Source organism: Ursus americanus, chromosome 12 (assembly GCF_024610735.1).
Source record: "Ursus americanus isolate L20-20 chromosome 12, mUrsAme1.1.p, whole genome shotgun sequence".
In the NCBI taxonomy this organism is placed as follows: domain Eukaryota; kingdom Metazoa; phylum Chordata; class Mammalia; order Carnivora; family Ursidae; genus Ursus; species Ursus americanus.
The window spans coordinates 20536484-20555271 of NC_142138.1; the positions used below are offsets into that span (position 1 = coordinate 20536484).

Here is an 18788-nt window from a genome sequence, read left to right on the forward strand (position 1 = left end):
GTAAACTTTGAGAACCCCCATGTCCTTGAGCTAACAAGACCGAGGTCAGATTCCCCTCTGGCTAAGGTTCTCCTGGAAGGTGGGTATTTCATGCTAAAACATCAGGCTTGTCCTCTGGATTCCTTCAGAAGTGAACATTTTATTTTTGGATCAAGTTTGATCTCTGGAAGGCTGTGTGTTTGCACCACATCAGTTGGGGCTTTCCTGGGTTGTGTTTCAGTATTAGACCTCGCCCGCCGTTCCAGTAACACCTAAGCTGTGGCCATTGTCCCTCATGTTGTTCTGCACCCTATATTCATTGCCCCATGCGAGAATTTTCAGAATTTGGTGCAGTTTTTTCTTTCTTGGTATTGTCTTATTTTTGTTATCTTTGTTGTATATAAGCCATTTGTTCCGGGTTCTCAGATTATCAGAATGCCAGGGTCTTTGAGCGGAGAACTTTGGTACCAGGAAAAGGAGAAAGCTGGCACGAGCGGGCAGCGGTCTGATCTATCTCCTGTCTGTGCAGAGAATGTGCATGCATACGCTCCTGTCGGCCGCTTCCCCGAAGCCCCTCAGATGTCAGTGCTGAATGGAGGGCAACTTGAGGCTTTTCTAGAATGAAATAATAAAAAGTAATTCTCTTACTGGCCAATTCCACAGCTATGCCAGTGGTGAACATTTAAGTTATCAACCATTAATAAAGAATACCTGCCTTTAAAATCTTCTTCCTCCACATACTTCCCTTTGTCCATAGAGCTCTTCCTCTGTAGCTATGCATTGTGAAGCCTCATGTTTAGCTGCTGTCATTTTCTTTCTTTCTTTCTTTTTCTTTCTTTCTTTCTTTCTTTCTTTCTTTCTTTCTTTCTTTCTTTCTTTCTTCTTTTTTTTTTTTTAAGATGTTTATTTGGGGTTGAGAGAGAGAGAGTGTGTGCAAGCGAGTGAGGAGGGAGGCAAAGGGAGAAGCAGACTCCCCACTGAGCAGGGACCCAACACGGGGCTCCATCCCAGGATTCTGAGATCATGACCTGAGCCACCCAGGCGCCCCAGCTAATGTCATTTTCTATTAAGTGAAATGCAATGATTTCTCCTATGCCCTACAATCTTTCAGAGTACTCTTTTCCTCGGAGAGAACTGAATTCTACTTCAGCTATTTTAGATAATGTTTAATGATAATTTGTTGATTTATTGGGATACATGGTAGTATATTCATTATGAACAAGAGCTGGAATATATGTTCACATCTTGGTTCTGTTTGCTTTCCAGCTGTCAACCTTGGGCTTCTTGATTTAACATTTCTGTGCCTCAGTTTCCAGGCATTCAAGTGATGATAATATTAGTTCTTTTCTCAGGCTTTGTGAAGATCAGATGAGTTCATCCATGAAAAGTACTCAGAACATGTGATGAGCACTTAGTAGCTGGTAACTGTTACTAATACATCCAGTACTGGTTCCTACTGTTTATTAAATGCTTACTGTGTACCAGGCTCTTAAGAGCCATTTTCTGACTTGATTCTTAACAGAACCTTATGAAATAGGTACTATTATCACCATTTTGTGGATGAGAAAAACCGAGGCTTAGAAATCCTAAGTTATGTGCAGGAGTTACACAGCAGAATGTAATTTAAACCCAACCTGCAGGGGCGCCTGGGTGGCACAGCGGTTAAGCGTCTGCCTTCGGCTCAGGGCGTGATCCCGGCGTTATGGGATCGAGCCCCACATCAGGCTCTTCTGCTATGAGCCTGCTTCTTCCTCTCCCACTCCCCCTGCTTGTGTTCCCTCTCTCGCTGGCTGTCTCTATCTCTGTCGAATAAATAAATAAAATCTTTAAAAAAAAAAAAAAAAAAAAAACCCAACCTGCAGTCCAGATCCGTGTACCTCTCCCTCCTGACCATGACCTAATCCTGTTCTGCCATGCTGGTAGTGCTTTGTTCATCATAGATGTTGAGCGGATATGACTGGGTATAGTACCCAGAGCTTTCCAGTGACATAGCTCTCTGCCCTTCCTCATCCATTAGTCACCAGTAAGAATTTATGGGATGCTACACATTGCCAGTGTGCTACACCTGAGAGAGAAATATAAATCCTCAAGTGACTTACAGTCCCACTGAGGGAACTAAGACTTCTCAAATACGTGAAAGGCTTTATGAAAGAATTGGGAGTTCAGTTTCTGTGTGGCAGGGTTTACACAGGAAGCATCTATACCAAAATCTTTCGCGTCTCATCTCTCACTTGACACATCCTTATTTGGTATATACAAAAGGTGAAAAAAGTAAGATAATTTGCTCATTATAATTTTTTTTAAGATTTTATTTATTTGACAGAGTGTGTGCACAAGCAGGGAGAGCGGCAGGGGGAAGGAGAAGCAGGGCCCCCGCTGAGCAGGGAGCCCAGCACGGGGCTCGATCCCAGGACCCCGGGATCATCACCTGAAGCAAAGACAGAGCCACCCAGGCACCCCTCATTATATTTATATTAAATTTTTGTCGACTGGTATTTTGTTACTATAAATGGAATTCTAAAACCAGACATCAACTATGATGACACTGTGGTAAGCCTGATTACAAAACAATGTAAAAAATAAGAGGCACCTGGGTGGCTCAGTCAATTGAGTGTCTGACCTTGATTGTGGCTCAGGTCGTGATCTTGGGGACGTAGGATCAAGCCCTGTGTTGGGTTCCTTGCTGGGCGTGGAGCCTGCGTGGGATTCTCTCCCTCTCCCGTGGCTCATGGGTGCACGTGCACTCTCACTCTCTCTCTCAAAGTAAATTTTTAAGAAAATGAGACATGGGCATGGAATTAAGACACTGAATGGCACTAGTCAGGTTGGAGGAGGAGAGGCTCATCATGGGCAGGAACTTACAGAAGTTCAGGGAGAAGGAGAAGAAAAGCTGGGCTTTGTTGAGCACAGTAGACACTGGAGAACATCGGAGTTGTGCTCGGACAGGTGAAAGACTGATCTGGTTAGAACTATAGGTTGGGAGATAATGGGAAGAAAAGGTTGGGTAAATTATTGGTGACAAATACGACATTGTGAAACCTTTTTATGACTCACAGATGTTTACTGAGCACTTTTGTTAACGAGTCCCATCCGTGTTTTATTGTTATAAAAACGTTTTTCTTAATGCTCTCCAAGATGATCTTTTCAGTACAGAAAGGAAAGCAACCTATATAAATAGTTTTCTTGCTGTGCTCCCCGGGAGCAACCTTTCATTTCACAAAGACCTGGGGAATCTATTTGAGTATAGCACAGCACAGGGCTGTAGACTTCACAAGGGGTGGGCCGATAGCCTAGGTCCTGGCCCTGGAAACTCCATCCAAGGAGACAGGGGTTCTCACCAAACTTATACTTCTCCCGGGAGAAATCATCAATAACTCCTGAGTTGCCCCTTTCAGCAAGTTCTTCATTATGTGTCACTTAAAGTAAGCAGTGTGGTGTGTGGCTCATCCTTGGACAGGGAGTTGGGTGATGGGTTCAAGCCTCTCTTCGTAGTGTCACTTTTCTCAGCTGTGAAGTGGGTAGGGCTTAAAGGGGACGCCTGGCTGGCACCGTCAAAAGACCTCGTCGCTCTTGATCTCAGGGTCATGAGTTTGAGCCCCACGTTGGGTGTAGAGATAAATAAAACCTTAAAAAAAGTAGAAGGGGTTTATAATTTGTACAGCACAGAGCAGATGTGAGTTGCAGGCATACCCACAAGTTCTGTTATCTTGATTCAAATTGGAAGACCTTCTGTCTTTGAGGCATACTGTTTTTGAGGCATACTTTGAAGTACCTATGTTTACACAGAAAACCAATCTACTGCTTTATTTCTAAAGGAATCTACATGGCAGGATTGGTGGGTTTCTCCTTTCTGGTGAGCCTGCCAAAGTCAGATTCCTGGGCCTTCCCTCAGACTCATTAAGTTGGACTCTTCTAGGATAGATCCTAGGAATCTGCATTCCAAATGCATCCCAGGTGATTCTGATATGCTAGACTTTCAGGAATTACATCTGAGGACCACTACATCTGAGTTATGGTCCTCTTCTGCTTGGACTTCCAGAGTCTTCTGGGGAGCCCGGAACGGGTAGGCATCGGCACCATGGATGCTGATAGAAGATCAGTGAATAGGAGTGCCTGATTTGACAAGAGCAATGCTGAGTGTTATATATACATAGCAGTGCCTGCCCTCGAGGAGATCTTGTCTATTCATATAACGATAAGAATCCACCCATGAAAAATACTCAGATGGAGCCATAATTAAAAATTATGGCACATGCTTTGAGAGAAGGTGGAAGCACTTGACACAGAATGAGAAATCATCCACAATCAGGATAAGACTTTGTGGGAGAGTAATAAGTGAATAGAGACTTATAATCCAGAGAAACTTAGAGAATTTTACTTGTCCAATATGGTAACCACTATTCAGTGATGATTTACATTTAAGGTAAGATTATAAAATAGAAAATTCGGTATGTTCACTGGAATTAAACGCTTTTTTAAAATTTTGGTGTCTAAGTTACATCAGCTACGTTTCAAATGTTCCATAGCCACGGGTAGCTACCATATCAGACGATGCACAAATAATACATTTTTATCATTTCAGAGCATTCTCTTGGACTGCCCTGATCTGGGCCAGGGGTGGTGAAACAAGCCTGGCACACTGGCTGTTTTGAAAATTAAGGTTTATTGGCACACAGCCGCACTCATTCTTTGCGAATGCTCTTCGGCGGCTTGCGCACTGCAGTGGCGGGGCTTTAGCAGTTGTGATAGAGACTGTATAGCCAGCCCACAGAGCCTAAATATTCTCTGGTCTTTTATTAAAAAGCATGTGAGGGAATAGGTTTAACGTGGCTGTCTAGAGCAAGGGGAGCATGTGAGTTCCTTGTATAGTGCCACTCTTGCTACACGGATGTTCACGTGCTACAAGAGAGGGAGAGTGAGATTATGTTGCTTTGCCCGCATGCACACAGGCAGCTGCTGGTGTATTAATTTCTTCTTTTCTCTCCATCTGTGGCTTTTGAGTCACCAGTCTCCTGTCTAGACAAATTGGAGCAGGTCCAAGGAAGAGCAACCACGTTGGTGAAGCAACTGTGTCTTGGAGGCACAGTTGACAATGTTGATAGAATTCTGTCCTGGGTTGAAGGCAGGACTAAAGTTCTCTTAAAATTCAGTAACCTCTTCCTTTGAGACGATATGTATTCCAAACAAAGCTGCTTAACTCTCTTTTTGGAACCGAACACACCATGTGAAGATCTAGTCCCCTTGCTTATACAATCAGTTCAATGTAATAATTCTTATGTATTATGAGATGTGATCAGCAGATAATCAAAGTTCATGTGAATAATCAAGTGGATCTTGATTTTTAGAAGTGTTTCTTCTAGATCATATAGCTTCTCTACCTGGGTAAATGGAATTTCATCAATGGCATTTATTAGCTGAGGTATGCATTTTAACACAAATTTTAAAAACCCTAATTTCAGATTGAGTTAATTTCATGGGGAATGCCTAGAAATTTCAGAAGTCTTATCAGTATATGAAATCCTAAATGGATTATTTAGAAATTTAAGATTTTTTGCTTTTGTTACTTCTGGATTAAGTTCACTTAAAAATACTCGTAGGAAAAAAAATACTTATAGGGCTGTATATGATTGAGATGGTATATTTTCCTCTTATTTTCTTGCAGATTATTGTTTGCTCTAGCAAATGAGTTGTTGATTATACTAGCATTTATTTATCAGCAATTAGCCAGAGTACTAGTGTTGTTCTAGCCCCAGTCCTAGCGTTGCACTACCATTGGGAATCAAAAAGACCTTGACCTTATTTACATTACAATACAGAATGTGCAAACTGTGTGTTCTATACCATGAGAGGAACTTTGTTATCTTTTTTTTTTTCAATTTTCTTCCTTAGAGAAGAAAATTGAGGCTCAGAAAAATTGGAGTTTGTCGAGAGTCACATGTTTAATAGTAACAGAGCAGGGAATCAAGTCTAGATATTTCCTACTCCACAAACATCCTTTTTCCTTCACTACTCACCAGTTTTGTTCTTGGTCACTGGTGTTCAGATAAGATAATTTAAAGACTTGGGGCGCCTGGGTGGCACAGCAGTTAAGCGTCTGCCTTCGGCTCAGGGCGTGATCCCGGCGTTCTGGGATCGAGCCCCACATCAGGCTCCTTTGCTGGGAACCTGCTTCTCCCTCTCCCACTCCCCCTGCTTGTGTTCCCTCTCTTGCTGGCTGTCTCTATCTCTGTCGAATAAATAAAATCTTAAAAAAAAAAAAGGATAATTTAAAGACTTGTTTCATATATAACATCAGAGCTTAAGTCTGAATTTTGTCAAATCTGTTTTCTGTATGATTTTATCAATAGTACCTGACTCAAATTCACTGCAGCGAGAATTGGATCAAAGGATGGTTATTTATTTATTTATTTTATCTCCTTAGAACTGAACTTGATTTCTAAAGCCTTCTAGAAACAGATATTTTTTTTCCCATACTGTTCTGAAGTGATTTTTTTCAGCATTTAAAATCTAAATCACAATTTATTGTTTATGAGTTGCCCTCATATGCAATATGAACTATTTTGTTGGTTTGGGTTTTTTTTTTAATTTAATAACCACTAAATAAATATTGCTGATTCTCTTCTATTGTTTCAGATTTGATGGGAACTTTAATACCAATGTATCTAGAACGATTAGTTGTGATCGACTTTCTACAACTGTTAATAGTCGGGCCTTCAATCCAGGACGAGATTTAAATTCAGGTCAGTAATCTCTTGGTTTATAAAGGTGAACTATATTCCACCACATTCAAGTTGAATAATGTATTGCTTTAAACATTTTCCCTTAAGATCTGAAGAGAGAATATCATATACGTAAAATTGGATATTTTTTCTGGGAAGTTGACGCTCAAAAGAGGGGAAGGGAAAAGAAAATAGCTGACCTGTATTGAGAATTTACTATATAGTATACATATGGCTAGACTTTTCAATCCATTATCTCATTTGTTAGGAGTTTTACATTTGTTATTTCGAAGATTATTTTAGAGACCCAGTTATCTTTGCAGTAGCAAGTATTGAATTTATATTCCCTATTTGTAATTTTTAATTTGTTTTGGTGTTTTGGGAAGAAGAATAAGGGAGCATTTCTACTAATAAACAGGCCAAGATGCTATTTATTGAAGTTGAACTTTGTTCTCGGTTTTGTTAAAACTTAATCATATGCAGTAGTAATAACTACTAGGATACCTGTGTGTGTGTGTGTGTGTGTGTGTGTGTAGTTCTGTGGAGTACACATTGTGTGTGTGTACCATATATATATATATACATATATATATATATATACCATATATATATATACATACATATATATATATATATATATAGTTCTATGGAGTTCCAAAGGGACATAGTATCTCTGCTTTCTTATCCTGGTGTTCTAGTCTATATTTCTCAACCTATTTGTCTTGTTATGTACACTTGTTGGTTGATTGGCCTGAGAACCTAAAGGCTTCCCCTTTTAAGAGCTGAAAATACCTTTAGAGATCACCTACCAGTTTCAATCCTTAGATTGTACCAAGGAAAAATCTGAGGCTCAGAAGGATCCTAAGAGTTCCCTTACTACTGGAGAGATAAAGGATCCAATCTTAAACATGAAGAACTGTATTTCCCAAATTCCAGATCTCTTGCAGACATGTAAAACCCTAGAGAAGCTGGAGGAACAGCATATTAACTTTTAGAGCTCCATCCAGTCATGGCCTGTGGGGAGAATTGTATCCTTGGGGAGTTGTATACACAAACCAGGTAATCTAGTAAGTCTGGAAAGAAAGAACTGTAAGCTTTATGTCACTTAAGGATATTAAAAACTCTAGCTGCTGGCTAAATGGTCAACCTAAATATGCCAGGTACTTATTGTATAGACCAATATATAATGGATGTTTTTGTTGTTGTTGTTGTTGTTGTTGTTTTAGAGAATCTGGAGGCCATCCAGGTGGAGCAGGTGAGGTTAACTATGAGAAAAGCCCAATGAAATATTTTTCATAAAAAAATAAGAGTATGGAAGTACTTGGAATGGGCAGAGGAAATGAATTACGGAAGATTTCATAGCTGGCACAGAGCTAGAACTTGAATTTTCTAGTTCCCAAATGCAGTGTTTACCTCTTTCCTTCAGTTATGCTCAGTAACACAAGACATGTTGCTGGGTCTGAAGATTTGATCTTGAAATAGCAATTTTTTAAAAAAGATTTATTTATTAGAGAGACAGCTCATGCACATGGGTGGAGGGGCAGAGGAGAGAATCCCAGGCACACTCCCCGCTGAGCACAGAGCCCGACATGGGACTTGATCCCATGATCCCTGAGATCATGACCTGAGCTGAAATCATGAGTCAGAGGCCCAACTGACTGAGCCACACAGTCACCCCAAAATAGCAGTCTTTGAATAGAATCAGATATAAATGTGCCCCAGAAATATACATTTTGTGTAGTTAAAATTTTTACAGTATATGTTAACTTCTGGCTATTTGAGTTAATAAGGAAAAAATATAGACTGTTACTTCTTTGTATACATAAGATCTAGAAGGGCTCACACATAAATGTTAGTAGTTATCTTTTAGTGATGGAATAGTGGGGTATTTTTTTTTTATCAGTTTTCTTACTTTTTTTGAAGATTTTATTTGAGAGAGAGAGAGAACGTGAGTGTGTGCGTACCAGCAGAGGGAGAGGGAGAAGCAGGCTCCCTCCTGAGCAGGAAGCCTGATGTGGGGCTCGATCCCAGGACCCTGGGATCATGACCTGAGCCGAAGGCAGACACTTAACAGACTGAGCTACCCAGGTGCCCCAGTTCTCTTAATTTAAAACTAAGCATGCATTTCTTTTATAACCAGGGGAAAATAAAGCAAGAAGGACTTAGAGACTACTTTCCAATATATTTCACTCCTTTCTGGTAGACAGTACCTTTCGTAATACATATCTGACAGTAGACCCTCAATCGGTGTCACGGTTCTAGACAAAGCTCCATTCCCCTTCTGACTGTGTGATTGGCACAATAAGAAAGTGTAGGCTGGGGCCACACTGAGGGTAGTGCTTGCTCACTTGGGAAGCAGAGCAATACTGTCCTGCCAGGATCCCTCATCTCAGTGAGCCAGACCTTTGAGGATCTGGATGGAAGCTGCTGCAGCCAGGGCTCCATCCTCATTGCCTTGTCTTATATCTATTCATTGTTCCTAATAATGAGTGTATTGTTGAGATCTATCTCCATCATTAATAGGCATATTGTTTACCTATCGAGCACTTTCTATGTGGTAAACACTTTCCTTTGTCCTAGGTCAGCTGTAAACAAAGCAGAAAACTTATATTCTGCAAGCTCGGAGACATAAATCTTAAACAAAAGGACAAGTAAATATACATGTCTGATGATGATGAATGTTATGGAGGAAAAGTAGCACAGAGATGAAACATAGTGGTACTTTTGGCTGGGGATGGGAGGGGAGGGGAGGGAGGGAAGGGGGAAAAGAAGGAGTCTTATTACTTTATAAAAGGGCTCATCAGTGAGATCTGAATAAGTGCGGTCATAAAACTGTAAGAATAACTGGAGGAAATGTATCTCAGGCAAAGGGTTTAAGTTAGGAGAGGGTTTATTGTGCTCAGTAACAGCCAGAAGGGCACTATAACTGTGATTCAGTGAACAAGGTTTGATCGTAGAAGATGAGACCAGGGAGGCAGCTGGGGTCCAGATCACCAAGAGCCTTACTTTACTGGCCCTTATAAGGACTTTAGCTTTTGCTGTGAATGAGATGGGAGATCATGGTGGAAGGGAGGTTGGGGACAAGGAGCAAAAAGGGCTTATGCAGAGTCAAGACTTGACCTAAGTTAAAAGGTTTATGGACTGCTGTTGCAAGAATAGGTTATAGCAAGGCAGTGGTGGAAGCAGGGAGACCGTTTAAGAGGTTATTCCAAAATCCAGGTGGCAGGTGGCAATGGCGTTAATAGTGTAGTAACAGTGGAGGTGGTGAGAAGTGGTTGGATTCTGAATATGTTTTGCAGGTAGACCATTAGGATTTGCTGATGGTTTGAATGGGAGTGGGAGTGTTTGTGAGAGTAAGAGAAGAGCTGGGAAGGACTTCAAGATATTTGGCCTTATCAAAGAGAAGGACAGAGCTGCTGTTTACTATGATGGGGAATACTGGTGGCAGACAGGGAGTCAAGAGAAGTAGAAAAGCGAAGTTTGAGATGCATAATAGATATCCACGTGGAAATGTCTCCTAGGCAGTTGGTTATAGAAGTCTGGGGAATGGGTCAGACTAGAGGTTGAAATTTGAGATGCATTGTGTACAGGTAATACTTCAATCATGAGACCCAAAAAGGTCACCTAGCAAATGGCTGTGGGTAAAAAAGAGAAGAGGTCCAGGATTGAGTCTTGGGACACTTTACCACTTAAAGGTCACTGAAATGAAGAGGAAGCAGTGAAGGAATCTGAGAAGGAAGTCAATCTGATAGGAGAACCAAGAGAGCCATCTTCTTGAAGCCAAGGGAAAAAAGTATTTCAAAAAGATCAACTGGATTAAGTAGGCCCAGTAAGATGAAGGCTAAGAAAACTGACATTGGATTTAGGAACATGGAGGTCATTGATGAACTTGACAAGGGTTGTTTGACATAACAGTAGAATGACAGGCTGATCCTGGCTAGTTCAGGCTCTTAAGAGTGGACGAGAGGAGCTGGAAACAGTAAGTACATGAACTCCTAAGGTTTGCTGAAAGGAAAGCTGGAGTGCCATGTGGAGTCCAGAGAGTGTTTTTAAATTGAGAGAAATTACAGCAAGGTTATGTGCCAAAGGGAATGATCCAGTAGCAGAAAGCTAAAGACCCAAGAGCAAGAGGAGAGACAATTACTGGAGACTTTTCCTTGATTAGGCAAGAGATGGTGAGATTCCAACGAAAGGGTCCAAAAACACAGTGTTCATTCTTAATAAGGGGAGGAAAAGAAGAGCAAGTGTGCACGGATGCCCATAAGGATCGATGTAGTGTTGGGAACGCAGAGACATTCCGTTCTTAGTGATTTTGTTTTCCCAGAGACTTAGGAAGCAAGGTCGTCAGCCAAGATCATCAGTGAGGCAGAGGAAGAGGCATTGAAGACCTCTTAGTTACGTTAAGTTTATCCTCTATAATGAGGTTTTATTTTTTTATTTTTTTTTAAAGATTTTATTTATTTATTTGACAGAGACAGCCAGAGAGAGAGAGACAGCCAGCGAGAGAGGGAACACAAGTAGGGGGAGTGGGAGAGGAGGAAGCAGGCTCCCAGCAGGGAGCCTGATGCGGGGCTCGATCCCAGGACACCGGGATCATGCCCTGAGCCAAGGGGAGACGCTTAACGACTGAGCCACCCAGGCGACCCAAAATGAGGTTTTAGAGTAGAACTCAGCTGCACACATAATGGGGAATCCTGACAAAATGCTACTTTATTACAGTACTTATTTGTGAAGGGGGAGAGAGTTTGTAAAACTCAGGAGGAGGGGAGGAAGGAGGTGGTGAGGGCAGAGGTATATGGTTAAAGATCAGATCTTGAATTTTGCTGTGTCTAAAAAGCACGTCTCAGGTGTAACATCCTACCTAACAAGAGTTGTTCTCGGCACAGTCGACATAGCTAGATTTACAAGCAGTTTTTGGCAATGTTCAGGTATTTGAGAACGGACTTGCTTGTATTTGAAGTTGTGTGACATTCCACCAAGCAGTGGCTGCATCCCAAAGTCCACATTCTTGAGAAGTCATTTGTAATATAAGAGGAGTGGTAGATGGTGCAGGGTGACCTCAGAGCTCCCCCTTTTCCTCCTCTCCAGCTCATGCCCCTTTTCAGAGCAGAATTAATGTACTTCTTGGGCTATCACATGCCTGATATTTACATCTGTAAGATGTCCAGCCTCAGGCTGTTTCAGACTGTATATAATCCATCAATGGGTCCCTAATTGATAACACAGTTTCAGATTGCCTTTCAGACTAGCTGGAAACAGACTCACATAAATTGTAAACCATTCTTAGCTTCATTTACCCAAAACTAGGTCATGTGTCCATCCATCCAACACATGTGTGTATTCTTTTTCTTAAACCCAACCCTGCCAGATCTCAACTTTCTAAATTGAATCCTTGTCCTTGATTCCATTCAAGAAACTAGCATTTGACAAGGCACACGTTACATTATGGTGCTGGTAATGTTTTGCTCAGGTTCCTTCCTGCTTTTTATCCCTAGTTTCTCTCCCTCCCTCCCTCTCTCCCTCTCTCTCTCTCTCTCTCTTTCTTTTTTAATTCCTGCTGAGCTATTTTCTTGTGTGTAGCCTGATCCCTAAAGAGAATTTATTTGAAGAGTCCAAGGAAAGTTGCCTCTTGCTCTCTTGAGTTATGCAATTGAGGTGTGAGTGGAGTGGGAGTTAGTCTTTCTTGCCAAAAGAAAAAGTGCCTGGACTTTCTTTATTGTGTTTGATTTAAAGACATCATTTGAAGTTGCAAACTTCGATCTTGGTAGTGTTGCAGTCTACATTGAGAAACGGGATTCACGGGGTGTCAGGGGCATCTGTAAGTCATGTTACAACGGTAAATGCTGCAGGAGGTACAGGTGGGCACTGGAGGCTGGAGACTGCCGCTGCTTTCAATGGCTTCATCACTTCCTTCTGTGAATGACAAAGATTGGCTCTGTGTTGTAGGTTTCTTTCTCTGCTTTAAAGTGCCATGAAAATTACCTGTTCCATATGCTAGTGCTAATGCAGTGAATGCTATGTTCTCCCTAAAAACGTAAAGTAAAAGAATAAAAATCAACCAACCTAGGAGTCTCTAGTTTGTTTTTATGCCTATTTGCTCCAGCTTCATGACTGCATCAGTGTCATAAGAGATGGATAATTATTGATATAACATCTAAAAACTGTTCAGTCACTTAGAAATCTGGATTGAGGCTATGTGATTCAGTTTACATTTGTGTATGTGTGTACACACGTAGACACAAAATTAAGTAAGTATCCCTTCAAGTTCTGTTCCTATAATGCAAGTACTTCAAAGTCTAGTCTTTTTTATAGTTTGTCACAACAACCCTGTTATACTGATTTCAGAAGATTTTATCAGTCACATATAGTCTCATATAGATATAGATATACACACACACTCTCATACTACGTATTATAATGGATATAGCCTGTTTTTGTTTTGTTTTTGTAAAGATTTTATTTATTTGAGAGAGAGAGACAGGCAGTGAGGGAGGGAACACAAGCAGGGGGAGTGGGAGAGGAAGAAGCAGGCTCATAGTGGAAGAGCCTGATGTGGGGCTCGATCCCATAACGCCGGGATCACGCCCTGAGCCGAAGGCAGACGCTTAACCGCTGTGCCACCCAGGCGCCCCTGGTTTTGTTTTCTGTCTTTGTAGTTAACACGTGTATCCTGAACATTCCTTTGTATATATGTAAATAAATACACTTCTAGATCCTGGGGGTTATGATTGTATAACATCCTTGAATTAGTCTACTCCAGTTCAACATTCAGATTGTCCCAATTTTTCACACTATTACTGCCCTCTGGAAGGATTCCAAGTGACCCCTCCACAGTTTTCCTGACCCCGTGTAGTAGTTGACGGGTAAATGTCTTTTTTGAAGCTCTGTCATCCTTTGGTTTCTATAAAATTGTTCTATGCCATTTATCCTCTTACTTCTCTGCTCAGACCTTTTCATTTTTCTTCTTAAGTTCCTTTTTCCTCAGGTAGACGTCCCCACATGTCCTCTCTTAACCACCTTCCTCACTTCTAAACATTATCTCCCCAAATGTTCTCAATTTAGCCAGCACCTCAGCTCCTGCCACATGCTGCGGAATTCCAGATCTCTCTCCCCAGCCGTGGCCTCTTTGAGTTTATTTATTGAGTAACCAACTTCAAGACACACATGTCTCTGTGATGATTCTGTAGCTACCTCAAAAATTAAACAGAAAACAAACTTTTCTCTAAACTTCGCAGTCTGGGCTGACTGTCCCGATCAGTAGTACTTCCATCCTGGTTACTCTGGGAATTCTTCCTCACCTTTTTCCACCCAGCACTTCTCCAGGTTTTAACAGATTTAATTTCCCTTAAGTCAGTGATCAAATGAGAGTGTTGGTGAGTGAATATTTGTTAAGTATTTACTACGTACAAGTCACCTCAGTAGGCATTTCTGTGTGTCCTTCTTCCTGCTTGTCATGCTGACTTGTGACATAGGTCTCATCTTCATTGAAGGGGCAACTTGGCTCAGATTCCATAGCTCAGAGTTGTGTCTTGAATCCTTTTTGTTTTCTCCACCGTTAATGTCATAAACTTAGATCTTCATAGATCTTTCTAGAAGGTGAATTAATATAGAAACCTCCCAAAAGTTTCTCTGCTTTTATTCTCTTTCCAATACATCCTGCACACTGTAGGTATTTTGCAGATATCTGCTCTGTAACTCCATTTCTTAAAAACCTCTGGTGGCTCACCTGTAAGATAAAGATGGAGGCCTTTCAACTCTGTCTTCTTCTCTACCTCTTCCCTCTCCCCTCAGAGGGTCACTTTAATTTCTTCACATCCTCAATTTCTGTCACTCTTCTATGCTTTTGCTCATGTTATTGTTTTATCCTAGAATATAATACCTCCCTCCTCTGACTTATAAAATAGTCCTCATTCCTCAGGGCCCAACATCTTTGTCATCTTTCCTGACTCTCACAGGTAGAATTCTTTGTCTGTTGTATTGGTTGGGTTTGTAGGGTCACACTTTGAGATGGAGACTGGCAGCCTGTAGGGAAAGGGAAGGAAGCAGGATTGAGCAGTAGGAGAAGTGAGGCTGAGATGGGGTCCTCAGCCACCTCCAGGGGAGCTAAGAGGCTAGCTTTTGTTGTGTTGTGTTGGCACAACTACCTCTCTTCCTTATTATTTTAGTCTATGGTACATTCTTAGAAATTTAGGCTTTTATGGTTTGGACATCTACTTGACCCTCTGCTCCTTTTAATTAATTTTTTGTATGTCGAGTTCCCAATCTAGTGCCCTGCCCATAGCAGGTACACAGCACATACTTACTGATGAATGAATGAAACTAGAATTTTCTTGGGTGCTTTTGTTTCATTTTTATAATGGAAGACTTTTGAAGGACCTTAGGAAAGAAAAGAATGTGGTTGTGATTTGCTTGCAAGGTAGCGCTGGGTTCTGTAGCTTCACAGCAAATTAGCATACATACATATCTCAGTATATAGAGTGACACAGACTGCATGTGAATAATGTCATCCTTCGTTTGCATGAAACTATGCTGAGTCCAAATACACAATGTACACAAGAAAACCAATCTGCTTCTTAACACCTCATAAACCATTTTATATTTTTGTCTTACCGTGGATACCAAAGACAAGTATCTACTCTATTTTATAGATGAGAAACAGGTCCAGAGAAGTTAACTGATCTACCTAAAGTCGGATGACAAATTGTTGGTATTGAGATGACTAAACAGTATGTCCTAACTCCTAGTCCACTGGGCCTCCCCTACTATAGACTGCTTAGGACAGAGAGATGTCTCCATCCCTGTATTCTGCCTGCTGTTACTTCAAACTCTTTACGTCTCAAATCAAACCCATAATCTTCGACACTTCCAACCCAAACCACCTCCCCCACCCATGTTCTATATGTCCGTTAACAGCAGCTTCGTTTAACACGTTACCGAAGTTTGAGACCCAACCAACCATGACTCCTTCCTTGTACTTTCTCATAAAGAGCTTCTCTCAGATAACCTCTATATAACAGTGGCAGACACCAAGATAAGACAGAAGTTTTACCCTCAGAACTCACAACCTATATGTATATATGTATTGAGGGAAGTGAAGGGAAGGAGAAAATCAACAGACAACTACTGTTACCATCCAGTGCTAAGTGCTGTAATGATAAAGGTAAGTGGGGGTACTTGACCCAGATTGTAAGGTTGAGCTGCGTCTTAAAAGACAATGGGAATTATCCAGGTGATGTGCCTGAGGTAAGTATATTTCCCAGTTAGAAATCTGTAAAAGTGCAGCCAGCACAATCCAGGATCATTGTGGAAGAGGGCAGTAAGTAACAGGAAATGAAGGGAGCATTAAGCCAGATTTTAACTACTTGTATATGACCCTGAGGAGTTTGATTTTGGTTCGGTTTTTGTTTTGATTTGTGTTTTAGCTTGAAGTCAACCAACTGAGAGACTTTAAGCAGCGTGAGCAAGAGAGCTTTGTGGAAAATGGATGGAAGTATAGTTGGCCTGGAAGAAGGAGAAAACCAGGGTAGACTATTAAATGTAATCCAAAAGTGGGATTAGAGTGAGGTGGCCGTGGCATAGGCAAAATGGCTAGATGATGGATAATGAGAGGACAAGAAGTGGAGAATCAGTGTAGACCACTCTTCCAACTTACTTGGCTGAGAAAAAGGGGAAAGGTCCCTGATTATTTAGGGAAGAGATAGGGTAAAGGAAGAGTTTTATTGTTATTGCTTAATCATTTTTTAAGTTAGGGAAACTTGAAAATGATTATATGCTGAAGATAGAGAAACAGTCTAAGAAGAAAGTAAAACTAAGGAAACAGATGGGGCAATGGAGTTAAATGTCTTTGGCCAGTTGTCCCAAATGTGGCTGATCATCAGAGTCTTCTGGAGGGCTTTGTCAAAAAATACTTATTCTTTGACCCCCAACTCAGACTTGGTGACTCAGAATATTGGCTTGGTAAAGCTTGGAAATCTATAGGTTTCAAAACCTGATTGTGATAGTCAGCCAGGCTTTGAGAACTCTGTTAAATTTCTCTTACCCCTTCCATGAATGTATGGAGATCACCTGGAACTTTGGGTCCTCTGCAAGCAGTCTATTAAAAGGAAGAGGATAGAGTAGTAGATCCTGTACTCATTTTGGATTGCCCTAGAAGTTTATCCTGAATTCTCTGAGCCCGTGACCAGGCTGTCTTAACGGAATCAAGGACATAATGGAATGGTTATTTTTGCATTATGTAGATAACCTAGAATGGACATAAAGAGCCGCGAGCTTGGAGCAGAACCTAAGATGTAAGGATGTTCTCTCCTCAGTATTAGACTGAAATAAATACAGTGGGATTAGCTGGGTCAGCTGTTGTTAATCTAAGTTCAACAATGGACTTTAAGCTAGCATGGTTATTACGGTAGAAGAATTACTGGGCTACATGGTCTCGATCCCATTCAAGGGTCAGAGCTAAGGTCACTTTTCCCTTCCTGAGTCAGAAGAAACTTAGTTATAAGATGGGAATAATATCTCTTTGGTAAAGTTCCACCTATTTTGGCTCTTGCTTAGCCATCATACACTTGGGAAAATTAACCTCTCTATGCCTCGGGTTCCTCAATAATAAACCTACCGCAAAAGGTTGTTTAAAAAAATTAACTGAGATAATATATATAAAAGATGTAGCAAAGTACCTGTACATGGTCAGATACTCAATATGCATACCACTCCTGAAAAGTGTAAACAGTACCTGAGGGTCCATGAAATACAGCTCCTTCAGAATGTGTGGCAAAATGACGCTCTGCGTGTGAGCTAGGAATAGAACTTAGAAGGCGCAATATAGAATATAATGCCAGAAATTTTGTTTGGAGTCCTCAAAATGTTTATTCCCCTCCCAAATGATTGCTGTTGCACAGAATGTTCCTGAGAGGTGCTGTGCAATTTCTGATCTTTTGGGGGAGTGTGTGTGTGTGTGTGTGTGTGTATGTGTGTCTGCCTGCCTGCCATTCTGTGTTTTTAGGACAGCTCTTGTATTTTATATTTGGCAAGCTGTGGGAGGTAGAGAGCTTTGTCTGTTTCGCTGAGTGGTGTTGGGCAGGGCATCAGAAAGGCCAGAGTTCCTTGAGGTGGGAGGCAACAAGCTTTCTACTACAGAGCATCTTCTTTGTGTTTCTGCTTTCGGTGGATAATACTGTCAGAAAAAACCAAAGTCACAGCCCAACTACAAGCAGTTTGTAATCCATCTCTTTCTCATCACCCTGATGGTTTAAGCAAGGAGTTTGGGGACGTGGTTTTGTTTTGACTAGAGGGGCTGATGATCTAAGAACTGGTCAGGTGTAGCTGGTGAAATTGGAAGGGAAATACTTGGGGGCCAGAGGATCTGGGCGCATATGTTAGAATTTCCCACAGACAGTATACTACCCTATGCAGGTGAATCTTGAGACTCAAATAAATGGGAAATAAAGAATGCCTGAAAAGGGGGAAGGCACATTTTTTTAAGTAAACTCTACCCCCAACATGGGGCTCAAAGTCATGGCCCCCAAGATCAGGAGTTGCATACTCTACCAACTGAGCCAGCTGGGCAGCCCTGGAAGGCACATTTTTAAGCCTGCTTTTCCGACTACAATGGGTGTGTGTGGCTGAAGAAAAATAAGCCAATAGGTATTGTGAAGTTGTCTGTCTTTGTTAGAATTAGCATAGGAACTGTAAGAGAAAAACAGTAATTTTTTTGAAGGCTCACAGAAGGAGACCAGGAGGAACAGAGCTTGCCTTTAAAGATACAAGGAGCGATCAAGGTACCTCCTCCTTTGTTAAAAGCCAATATGAAGTCTTCTGTCATTCTGTCTAAACATTTCTTGGTACCGTTTGTACATTTTGTTTAGTCTTGGGTCAATAAGAATAATCTCTTAGTGCTGACCTACTGTTACTCTAAGTTCCTAGGAAGTAAGAATACTCCTGCTTCCCCCCCCCTTTTTTGCATAAACTTGATCAAAGCCAGTTAGTAATGTGCTCTTTCTAGTTGCAAATCTTTGTGCTTCCTTCCTTCCTATTGACTTCATTCTTTACCCTTTTAATTTATCTTTGGTTTCTAAAGGGTCTTTAGAAATACCT

General features: G+C 41.2%; 1 protein-coding gene across 2 annotated transcripts in view; it reads left to right on the forward strand.

Moving 5' to 3' along the window:
* Nucleotides 1-18788, forward strand: part of CACHD1 (cache domain containing 1) — a 201583-nt gene that overhangs the window by 121176 nt on the left and 61619 nt on the right. For both annotated transcript variants that reach the window (XM_045802151.2, XM_045802150.2), the window contains exon 4: nucleotides 6613-6719. In XM_045802151.2, the coding sequence (XP_045658107.1) occupies nucleotides 6613-6719 (107 nt within the window). The remainder of the gene's footprint in view (nucleotides 1-6612; nucleotides 6720-18788) is intronic.